The sequence below is a fragment of the Lethenteron reissneri genome, chromosome 48 (assembly GCF_015708825.2).
Source record: "Lethenteron reissneri isolate LAM-NWPU_2019-01 chromosome 48, ASM1570882v1, whole genome shotgun sequence".
NCBI lineage: Eukaryota > Metazoa > Chordata > Hyperoartia > Petromyzontiformes > Petromyzontidae > Lethenteron > Lethenteron reissneri.
This window is the reverse complement of record NC_083826.1, coordinates 7641125-7653761: the sequence shown is the minus strand read 5'-3', so window position 1 is coordinate 7653761 and position 12637 is coordinate 7641125. Positions and strand designations below refer to the sequence as shown.

The 12637-nt window shown below is 47.5% G+C and overlaps 1 protein-coding gene across 3 annotated transcripts in view; it reads right to left on the bottom strand.

Moving 5' to 3' along the window:
* The window catches only part of KCNT1 (potassium sodium-activated channel subfamily T member 1), a 255503-nt gene that overhangs the window by 210387 nt on the left and 32479 nt on the right, over nucleotides 1-12637 (bottom strand). Inside the window, exon 1 of one of the 3 annotated variants that reach the window (XM_061571566.1) lies at nucleotides 1578-1678. The exons of the other annotated variants lie outside the window; for them this stretch is intronic. Coding sequence (XP_061427550.1) covers nucleotides 1578-1636 — 59 coding nt within the window. The 5' untranslated portion in view covers nucleotides 1637-1678. Of the gene's footprint in view, nucleotides 1-1577; nucleotides 1679-12637 lie in introns of those variants that run through there. 3 annotated transcript variants of the gene reach the window in all.

The following is a 12637-nucleotide window of genomic DNA, read 5'->3' as shown; positions in this document are numbered from 1 at the left end:
AAAGTGATAAGAGATAAAGCAATGCGATAAAGAGATAGAGATGACTTCTCGAAGCTTTAGAGGCATCTGCAGACTGTACGATATTCGTAGGCCAATATAATTATCCGCGAAAGTTGTTATTCACGAGCATCTACGGAACGTATCCCTTGTGAATAACGAGGGGACAATGCAGTGTTGTTCGTCGCAATCCAAAATCCAACTTTGGTCGCTGGGATCATATTGCAGCATGCGAGTCAATTCATCACCCTTCCCCCAACGCACACACATGACCACGAAGACAAACAGCCTCCAATAGAGCCACAGAGAACGTTGAGGCAACTGCTGTTAGCGAGCACCAAACGAAGACGACACAGAGACAGATGTGCAAACATAAAGAGATAATGTGGGAAGAACATGAGCCATTAAAACAAATGATCAACCGCTGCATGCAGATGTTAGCTAAGCGAACACAGAGAATGGATACACGGTGAAATAATTACAGTTTTCAATTGCTCAAACAACATGTGGGTAATGCGTGATGCGCCTAAGATAGCGAGATGCATCCGGATGAGCTGGAGATTCTAAATATTTGTTTACGTAACATTAATCTGATGACACTCGAAATCTAATTTCATTCAGGACCTTTACGACAGAGTTTCCATCATTGGTATCCTACAACGCAGGGCTTGTATTCTCACACGCATCGTTGACGTGTCACTATAGAAGCGCGTCGAAGAGAAATTCACGTTTTTGGGGTTCATGTCGACGAACGAGCTTGCAACGAAATAAAATCACGAGGACAGAAGTTACGCGTCATCGAAAGACACACGCATGAAACATGCTGGCCATACGCATGCATGTTGAACGTCTTTCTCACCGTGCATAGCCAACCGTGCTAATCGGACGTGCTGGGGAAGGACAACAAACTACGTTTGCCGTAACATACCCGCAAAGTGGTTAAAGCATTGCACGTATATCGTTGTACATGTACACACGTGTATGTGTTCACAGACAGGTAATCGTGTGTATGTAAAACAACACCAATGTCTCTTCAATTCAATATTCATACGGCACATGCTCGTTCCATATTCACTGGATGTCCTTCACATCTTCGCTGATCATTCGTGTTGCGTAGCTACATACAGCAACGCCAGCAAAACCTAATCCATTATATATACAGCCGTCTATAATTATGCATTTATGCAGTATGTAATGTATTCTAAAAAAAACGCATCAAACACATTTAGTCTATCCCAACGTGTGTGTGTTAATACACCCTCTATTACACACTGCTGCTCCCCCCCCAGTAATAAGCACTCAAAACATCCTCCATCACCTCACACGGCACACAATGCAAGGGCCATTTCTGCTTCACGGCCAACAGTCAAAGAAAAGGTCGGTAATTGAAAGGAGACCAAAATGCGAGTTAAGTAGGTAAGATCGAACGGGCATCACCACAAGAATTTCGCGCGCGATCTGCGCGGTGCCGTGCCGCTGTCCGCGGTGCTGAAACAACGCGAGGCATTTTACCACCCCGCCCCCCCCCAAAGGCAACCCCTCCCCCCCCCAAAAAAAAATAAATGACAGCAAACACTTACATCGGGAAGAGAAGGAACCCCTTCCCTGTCGGGTGATACGACGAGCATCCTGTCACCATGCCGCATCTATGTCTCCATATCGGAGTGGGACCCCCGTGCGAAAGACCCCTCGCTAATATCGCGAGCGGGAAGAGGAGGTGGGGAGGGGGGGGAGAGTGTGGGGGGGGTGTCTCCTACCGTCGAACGCTGTACGTTCACCGTCACCTCCCCCACCGTCGTTACCCCACTGCCCCGCCTCCCTAACCGCTTCTGTCCCTGGGCATTGATTTTTTTTGTTTCACTCTCTCCCCCGTTTTTTTTTTTGGGGGGGGGGGGCATTTGTGCCAAGCCTCCCGGCACGTACGCAACGCTGCCGTCGGCCTCGGCTCGTGACGTCACGCGGAGCACGTGGCGAATGGAATCCTCTCGATACGCGCTACGCTCGCTCGGGCGCAGCGAGCAGCCCTGGCCAGATGTGGAGGGCTCAATGTCGGTGCCCGCAGTCCACCGCCCCCCCCCCCCCCCCCCATGGCCACCGATGTGAATTTGACGATAGCAAGTTGAGCCACAGAATGTGTGTGGGCACCAAAGGTAATCCATGGAGCGCATCATCTAAACGCTGCCCAATCTGTCGTGGCCGAGTGGTGGAGCGGTGCAACGGTCACCTGCTTCTAGATTTGAAGCTTTCGTGACTGCAAGGATTCATATTCTTAGGTTTTTTCGGTAAAGTCACGTAGGTAAAACATTAAAATTAATAAAAGTAAAATAAAATAAACAAAGGCTCACCCTCTTAAGCCTCACCTTACCATATGAATAAAAAGTGTGCTGTACTTGCCGCTCCCCCCCCCCCCCTCTCCAACCATTATATAAACGGAGTGGTAGCTCCTGCAATCTCTCATTTACTTGATACAGCTGTCGTGGCTGTGACGGTTCCACCTGAAGACGGAAGCTTGTGTTGCCTCCGAAACGTCGTGATTTTTATTTTATTTTACTTTTATTAATTTTAATGTTTTACCTACGTGACTTTACCGAAAAAACCTAAGAACATGGTCACCTGCTTGTGGAAGAGGTTCGTGGATACGATCCCCGCGGTCGCCCCGGTTAATGCCGTGGGTGCGCTGTGGATGTTAAAGATCCCGCGCGACGTTGTTCAAAAGCAGAAAAAAGAGAAGAGAGTATGTCACGTGTTCCCCGCGCCCTTGTCCAAATGTGAGAAATCACCTGCTGCGTATCGCCCGATTTGATAAAATAACCGTCGTGACATCACCCCCTTGCTGTGATGCCCCCACAGACTATGCCCTGCCCGTGTAACACACGGAGCTCTCGCGCCAGCATTGTGCGACAAGCATGGCACTGATACCAAATGTACGCGATTGTATTTGATTCGTGACCAATTCCCGCAGATATCCACAGCATCACGACCACCATCACCTCGACAAGGACGTTGATCACCACTAACCCCCGCCGTATGAGAGAGCCTAAGCTCGGCTGTTGAGATTATTAATGCAGCACTGAGCGGATGTCTGATTTTTTTTATTTAAAGTCCCTTCAGGGCATTGGACTCATGAGGCCTCATATACCTTTTTTGCAGTTCTGAACTCAAGTAGTTTTTTCATTTACAATATATTTATTTCTTTTAATGAAATACAGGTGTGCATTTGTGTATATACTGGGAGGACAGTCACCCCGTGGTGCAGTGGAGTGCCACGAAGCTTGCCACCTGAGTTTGATTCCTGGCCATGGCTAACATCAGTGTTGAAGGATGGTCAAAATTCCCCCGCGACTTACACAGCACAGGAGCACCTCCAACCAATCATGGATTGATACAGGGCTATACATTCGTGTTATTATATTCCTGTTTTCATGTAAAAAGGTGTGCGAATACAATTATATTATTTTTTTGATTTAGAATGCGCCATTCACCAAGGCGCTTGACAATACTTCTCGACTACGGCACAAAACGGCAAGATAAGGGATGTGGATCGGGTAGTGACCAGGGGTGGAGGGAGCGAGGTGGAGGGGCTTTAGGATTATTAGACGGTGCTGGCAGGGGTGGCGGAAGATGAAGGGAAATGGCAGAGTAGAGAAAAGAGACGGGACGGCCCGAGGGCAGTGAGAAAAGAGGAAAGCAGAGGGGGGAGAGTCGGATGTGGAGAGGGGGTTTATACTGGTAGGAACGAAGTGGACCAGACCACCAATAGATTAATGTGTCCGTCCGTCCGTCCGTCCGTCCGTGGGAGGGGTGGTGTTGAGGGTGGTGTTGGAAATGAAAGACTACGAGTCTTTAAATCTCACAGCGTTTCTTGTCAAAACAAACACTTTTAATTAACGTTACACTAGAATACAGTAATTTTTTCTTTAACTCCTCTATACCCGGTCGATATCTCTGTACCGGTACTAAGTATTATTCCTACCAGCCCACCCCGCAGGGTCCTGTTACTCTTAGTTGTTTCGGTAAAGTCACGTAGGTAAAAAAATGAAATTAAAATTTATAAAAATAAAATAATAAAAATCACGACGTTCCGGAGGCAACACAAGTCTCCGTCATCAGGTGGGACCGTCACAGCCAGATTTGCTGTATCGAGGGAGTTGGTGCCGACGTAAAGGGGGCAGGCAGAGAGAAGGAGCCAAAGCGAGACTGGGCGTTGGGTGGTGGAGGGGCATTAAGAAGATCGGCAGCTTGTGACCGGAGTGGGAGTGATGGGGCATACAAGGAAATGAGAGAAGACATGTAAGGGGGGCCGTGGGGGGGGGGGGGGCAGTCATTGCAAAGCTTTGAATACTAAGGTGAGTAATTTAAATAGGCAGCGGTGACAGACAGAAAGCCGGTGAAGTCGTTGAAGGAGAGGAGAGCAAAGAGTGGTGTGGAGACCGATGTATGAGCAGATATGAGAACGTCTCTATACAATGACAGATACACCGAGGCTAATTCGTCAGCGCAGATAAGTGATGATCAGATATGCCATGTTGTGCTGTATATATAGTAATGTATACAGTACGTAATGTATACAGCACGTGCTTTATATATATAAACGTAACAATGTGCCAACGATTATAATGATGATTCCAAAAATATATTTTTTCTTACTGAAATGGGACTGTGCTCATTTCTGTTTATTGCCCAGCGACAGATGTGTAGATTCCACATTCCCATGGCAAGGGTCAGTCTCTAGTATTGTGCACTAGCTATATTATACACATATTTACTCGCAAATGGCTTCCTAGATTTACTCTTGAAGGCACACACCAAACAAGGTTTTTATTTTCGTAATAAAATAATAATCGAAGGGTAAAAAAAAACATCTCCTTGAAGGAACCCGCAGCAAGAGAGTTGAGGCTGGGTAAAGCGTTGCTTCCTGAATAGGGCTCTTTGCATTCAGGGAACGCTATCGTGCTTGCAGTGGGGAGCCCACTGCACTTGAGATCATGAGGTCGCTGGATGGATTCAACCTCCCTCAACGCGGCACTTGAAATGATGGTGGCAGATGTCTTAAATTCCTACCACCACCACAACCACAACCACCACCACCACAACCACCACAACTACCACCACAACCACCACAACCACCACCACAACCACCACAACCACCACCACAACCACCACCACAACAACTACCACCACCACAACCACCACAACCACAACCACCACCACAACCACCACCACCACCACAACCACCACAACAACCACAACCACCACAACCACCACCACAACCACAACCACCACAATCACCACAACCACCACCACAACTACCACCACAACCACCACAACAACCACAACCACCACAACCACCACCACAACAACCACCACCACCACAACCACCACCACAACCACCACCACCACCACAACCACCACCACAACCACCACAACCACCACAACCACAACCACCACAACCACCACCACAACTACCACCACAACCACCACCATAACCACCACCACCACAACCACCACAACAACCACAACCACCACAACCACCACCACAACAACCACCACCACCACAACCACCACAACAACCACCACCACCACCACAACCACCACCACAACCACCACCACAACCACGACCACAACCACCACCACCACAACTGCCTCTGTCCACCCGGCAGTATAAATGGGCACGCCATACTGAGGTCGTGTGCGGTGGGATAGAGTGTGGGCCCTCCCGCCTCTTTAAAATGAAAAAACCACGTATGGCCAGTGAAAAAGAGCTTCATAGCTCATCGGATTCCTCGGGTGTAAATACATATTCTAATTCATATTCTGGAAGAGGAGACCATACTCCCCTCTGCAGGGGCTTTCTAGACCTCCATGTAATGTATACTCTTCCGCTCGGAGTGGTGAGAGCAAGCCCAGGCAAGGTCGTATCTGTACCTACCTTTACCTCGTTGTATACATTATTAATTTCTATTGCGCGCCGTCATACAAATATGTGGATGCATGCCCTTCGAAAAAATACGGATGATTTTAGCATTGAAGGTAATGGAAGGAATTACAACGGCGACGGGCAAATGCTGACCCTATCTCCCATCAAGGCTTAGTGGTGCCGACTCAGCGATACACAAGTACACACACACACAAGCATCGGGAACACGAGACCAGGGATTTGCTTACTGCGAAGTAGATGGCATTGCCCTCTTTCTGATCTCCTCCTGGCATTGCGTGGACTCTGGAGAGAGCATGATTCACTGTGTTTGCATTTAGAATGAGTAAAACTCAGCTGATTTGAATTCAAGGAAGACTTGTATACGTTGAGTAAAGGTACACGTGTAAAGGTGCCGCTGTGCAATTGCCTGCTCAAGCCAACTGCTGGCAGCAAGGTCATTAGTTGCGTTGTCCTTCCCCCACACCTCCGATTGGCACGGTTGGCTACGTAACGGTGCGAAAGTTCAACGTACATACAGAGAGAGAAAGCTTTAGAGATCCCATCCAAAGGGTATTTGGTCTACTCTTCCACGCAGGCCAGACATCGTGGAAGAGATCGGGGATACTCGCATTTTACTCCACGACACGTGACTGCCAATCGATAAAATGTGAAGCACCAACTTACACCTTTGGGGATGCGGGGATTTCATCGACTTGCACCAACTACCACACCGGGATTTTGAACCGACAACCTCCGAATTGCAAGTCCAGTGCGCCAAACCGTTAGGCCGTGACACCATCCCCTCCTATACATTTAATGACTTTAACTATTTATTTACAACCGGAATTGTGCCGAAAATTTTAAACGGCCACGTCTGTGAAAACTACTGGACATCCGTAAAAAAAAACTACCGGACATCTGTAAAAACGAGCTTAACAACGCATCGGATTACGACCGTAAAAAAATAAAAATTCTGAAATGTTCTGTATACTGCGATCCGTCCCTTGTTTTTTTTACAGCTCGTTCCTGATTAGAACTGTCAGTAATTACCCCTCTTGGGGACTCTGACACAGAACTCTCCTTGCCTTGGCGGAAATGGAGTACCTCAGCCATAAGCGTAAAGGAAAATAATTGGAGATTGAGGCTATGTGGCAGAGGTCGCAAACGGGTTTTGATTCCTTATCCGTACCCGTACCCGGCCGCACCAGGGTCGCAAATGGGTACCCGTTCCCTACCCGTACCCGTAACCTACCCGAAATGAGTGACAAACGGTTACTCACCAGTGACTCACGGCCTAGCCGTACCCGGCCGCACCAGGGTCGCAAACGGCTACCCGTACCCGTACCTGGCCGGGTACGGGTAGCCGGGTATCGGGTAGGGTACGGGTATCGGGTACCCGGTTGCGACCTCTGCTACGTGTCGCCCCTCCCCCAACCCAGTTTATACTCAACCCAGCGTGAATAATCGGAACGGTGGGGGCCTGGGGTGAGGGCATTGACTCCCGATACTGAAACATCGCGGTAGGCACCTTGCTCACCGTTGCTTCTCGGGGCAAATAATGAGGATAAACCCAGACATTGCCCCTTATATTTCCATTTAAAGCTTTCGTGACTGCAGGGATTCATCTTCTTGGTTCTTTCGGTAAAATCACGTAGAAGGGAAGTAATACAATAATAAAAATAAAACAGTAAAATTATGCTCACGACGTTTCGGCCACAACGCAAGCAGCCGTCTTCAGGTGAAGACCAGGTCTGTTTCATTCAGATGCTGTCTCCCCGACAGACCTGGTTTTCACCTGAGGATGGCTGCTTGCGTTGTGGGACCGAAACCTCGTGAGAATTATTTTATTATGTTTTATTTTTATTATTGTATTACTTCCCTTCTACTTGACTTTACCGAAAGAGCCAAGAAGATTGCCCCTTATGTTACTTTATTTCTTGTTTGGTTATACTGGTAGGAACGAAGTGGACCAGACCACCAATAGATTATATCGTCCGTCCGTCCGTCCGTCCGTCCGTCCGTCCGTCCGTCCGTCCGTCCGTCCGTCCGTCCGTGGGAGGGGTGGTGTTGAGGGTGGTGTTGGAAATGAAAATGAAAGACTACGAGTCTTTAAATCTCACAGCGTTTCTTGTCAAAACAAACACTTTTAATTAACGTTACACTAGAATACAGTATGTTTTTCTTTAACTCCTCTATACCTGGTCGATATCTCTGTTCTATACCTGGTCGATATCTCTGTACCGGTACTAAGTATTATTCCTACCAGCCCACCCCGCAGGGTCCTGTTATTACTTGATCTCGTCAATCTGCTGCCCCTAGTGTGGTGGCGAGGCAGTGAACCCAAGTGCCTCCAGACACGGCACCCCCCCCCCCCCTCCACATTTGAGGGTGTATTTGTCCGGATTCGACCACGTGTCCGTCGTTAGTGTCTCCCTCTGTGATGTCCGTGTTCTGGGTTCTTGAAATGTTTTTTTTTTTAAATATATAATAGGATGGCATTTATCGGATGTAGCATTATTTTGCAGCACTCCTCTTTTATATATAATAGAGAATCTATTCTTGAGGCTATTATTATTGGCAGACTGGGAGAAAAGCCATCATAGTGCCGATTCACGAATAGAATGCTAAACGAGACTGACAGTTCCATGAAAAGCAAGGGGGTAGGAGTAAGGCCTGGAGCCTGGGACATGAACGGAGGCAGTGAGTGGACAGCACGGACGGCCGCGGGAAGGCAGTTTCAGACAATGCGACAGGAAATCACAATTGGCGACCTCCCACTGAGCTACGGTTGACTGCGAGATTGAACAGAATGTCTTGGCTGTTGGAGTGTGATTCGAGGACGGACTGGGAGCCAGTTTATTAAGTATTCCTTTGAACGTTTCTTTTTTTTTTGCAAAGAGGAGAGAGATGCGTGTAGAGAGAACACTATTACTGGAATGAGCAGACTTTTTGAACAGCAAGAAGCACACTCAATGCACCAACTGTTCATTGTCACACGGATATTCAAGAAAGTCTACTTGAGAAGCACCACATCAAACGTCGGTCTAGCTGAAGCGATCACCACATGAATACTAGTGGAAGAGGTGAGACACAGAGATAGTTAATGCGATCAAAAGTATAATTTTAAAACATTTCTGGTACCACACGAGATGCCAACATTTGAGTTGCAGCAACATCGTTAAACTGCCAATGAAAGCGAATTATGCAATCGCCTTGTTTAATTGGCACGTTATCCCACAATCCACTTAGTATGTGCCAGCTCCTATCGCACCGAATCCTTACGGAGTGACAGAGAGAGAGAGAGGGGAGACGTTTTATTGATGGACAATCATTCACTGTGCACTCAATACAACATACTCGACGAAAACACGACGGATGCATAACATCTGATCACCATCTGTGTGCAATTATGTAAGCAGCATTTTTTAATCGAACAAATTGCCACTTATTCACACAAAGACCTCAATTGGAAACCCCGGCAACAGAAAGCGTGTATACGATGACAGGAGGTGGGTGATGCGTAGCAACAGCGTGGGATTTATTTAACGGGGGGGGGGGGGGGGGGGCAATGCGGTGGGTTACGTGTAGATCACTTTATGACAATTGCATTCAACGCAAATAGCTGAGGGCTTTGTTTTAATTAAAAGATCCACCACGGGAAAAATCACGAACCCCTCCCCCCCCATAACGACTTAATTCACGAGGGCCCAATCCCAGCACTGGAGCAATCTGAGCTCTAAGCTCAGAGACAAGGAAGGTTTAGACTTGGCCTAAACCTTAGACCGGTCTTAAATACCTGAGCCCAGAAGGGCAATGACCTGGCCAATGCTCCCTCCCACCTTGCCCAAGGAGCATCCCTTTCCTCGCCCCAGCCTGCTCTGATGAGTCTGGTGTGCCTCTGATACCGTCGACGTGCCCGGCAATTACGTCCAGAACGTCAGGATGTTGCGATGTGTGACGTGCGGGGCGGATGTGAAGTAGGAAAAAATATTTGACGCCAAAAGAAAAAAAAGTGCCGCCACAATGCTGGGATGTGCGCGAATCGAGGCCCTTTTCATCGCTGGCAGTGAACCCAATTAGCCCGGTTCCTAGACGCGCAGCGGAGACGCAGCGATCATTTTTCTTTGAGCAACTCCACCGTTGTCAGCCGCACGGAGCTCGGTGTCCTCTTGGAAGCGCATTCGTCAGAGAGCCCCCAGTGCACGTAAACGGGGACAGGTGCTCGTCCAAACAGAACCAACAAACAGGCGCTTGCAAACGCGTGTCGTGTTTCAAATGTAAACGTGAGACGAGTGTGCGGTGTGAGCGGTGGCGCAGTTGTTATGGCGCGTTGCACGATGACAAAGGTCACGTGGTTTCGATTCCTGTCCGCCGCTGAGTACGGCAAAGCGAATTCCTCGCACTCGTCAAACGCTCGTTATAAAGAGGTGGTAATTTTTTTTTATAGATATCACAATTCAGGATGCTCGTGAAAAATTGTCTTTGGACTCAGTGAGTCGTTTGCTGGGTAAATAGGTGGCATTAAAAAAATATTCAGTTTAACACGTATAGGCTTCCGTGACCAATATTATCCATAGTGGAGGTGTTTTGGGTTAGATCACGTAAATATAAATGTGTCGTTAAACTCGCCACCACCCGACACACCCAATTTGTAAGGTTTAATTGGCATGTTTTGTTTTCGTGTATGTCGTGTGATTGCGGGTTTAACGACACAATTATTTTCACGCGATCTAACCCAAAAAAAACTCTATTATCGTTAATAATGATTCATCGGTATTCATGAAAGCGAGTCTCTATGCCATTTCCATCATCAGAATCAGTATCTTCATTCATTCTGGAAGAATCCGATGAGCTATTAAGCTCTTTTGCACAGATGTTCAGTGGGGGCGGGTCAGAAAGTTACAAGGACATACAATACAAAAACATGCTTAGAGTGAACAGTATGAGAAAAGAAAGCACATCATTAAAAAATGTAAATCAATTTATTTGTTATTTTAACATTAAACACCATAATACTTGTAGAGAGGGCACCGCTTGAAAGTGATATTGTGCACTTTGGCGATACGCTTCTTGTCAATCTCTAATCTGAAAGTCGCTGCCTGTAGCTCCATCGTCTGGAGACCCTTTTTGCCAACATCAATTTCAGGGCTGCACCTTTAGCTTATTAATATTTTACAAATGATACCAAACATGCCTAGGTCAATTAACAACAGACGCCACACTCAAAGTGGTAGGAAGAAACGATGCAAACCCATCAGGTATAATATCCTTGCATCCAGGTTTCACCATATGTGGGCAGAATGCGGCTATTGTTGTTGTGGTAGCGGCAGGGCCGTGTGAAGGGAGTCGTTATTGCTTGAAAAGTGCCCGATTGCTGACCGGGAAGGGCACGAGGCTGCGTGCAAACCATTGACCGCACCATCGATCCCGCCACGCTTAAGCGCATCAAAGAAAATTGTTTAAAGTTCATTCCTCTCAAAGGCTGAGCCGTGGTGGTCGTGAGCAGATCACATTACCAATGCACGGTGGACAGGCAGGCACGCGTGTGTGTGTGTGTGTGCGGAACACTTTATTTCACTTCAGGTAAGGCCCACTGAGCTATATAGTTTGTTTTCAAAAGTGACCTGGCCGCAAATGATCGGCAAATGAAGTGACGAATCACATGAAAATTTCTAGCAGCCAATACTCGAAACGCACGTTGATTCAAAATGTTCAAGGACCTGGATTATTGTGTCCGTCGTGCAGGGAGGGGCTGGGTGGGGAGGAAGGGGCTGGGTGGGGAGGGTGGGGAGAGGCTGGGTGGGGAGGGTGGGGTTGGGTGGAGAGGGGAGGGTGGGGAGAATGGGGCTGGGTGGGTAGGGAGGGGCTGGGTGGGTAGGGAGGGGCTGGGTGGGGAGGGGAGGGTGGGGAAGGGCTGGGTGGGGAGGGTGGGGCTGGGTGGGGGGTGGGAGGGGTGGGGCTGGGTGAGGAGTGGCTGGTCACCCCGTGGTGCCAATATAAAACTCAACGTTTAACCTACTCACGCCGGCTTGTCCCCGCCCTCACAGTCGGGCATATTTGCGGAATACACCACGCCGCCGTTGACCCTGGCCATTGACCGAGCAACCCAACGTTCCTACCAGCTCCCTCCGCAGGAATGTGTTCCTCGTGCTCACGTGACTTTTTCTCCGGGTCCTCCGCGTTGAGAGTGATTGGCCGCTATCAGTGGCGTCACGCGGGTTGGTGTCACCCATCATGGACCTCTGCCCGTACCAGACCATAGAAAACCCTTAGTAATGTTTTTTTTGTACTAATGTTACTCGTAAATCGTAATCCCTGTATATCACTGAATGTAATGGCAATAGTAGTGACGTAAACAACTAGCAAAATTAAAATGACACCTTTAAATTACAATATTTCCTTTAATTACTACTTCATAAAAATTTTATTTAAAGCTTTCGTGACTGCAGGGATTCATATTCTTGGTTCTTTCGGTAAAGTCGCGTAGAAGGGAAATAATGAAATAATATAAATATAAAACAATGAAAATTCTCACAAATAATTTTTATTGTTTTATATTTATATTATTTTTATTGTTTTATATTTATATTATTTTATTATTTCCCTTCTACGTGACTGTACCGAAAGAGCCAAGAATATTCTACTTCATTCTTAAAAAAAGTTACTGATATAGGTTCACAAATACTAATCACCACAATATTGTAGCTGAAACACCAGGAAATT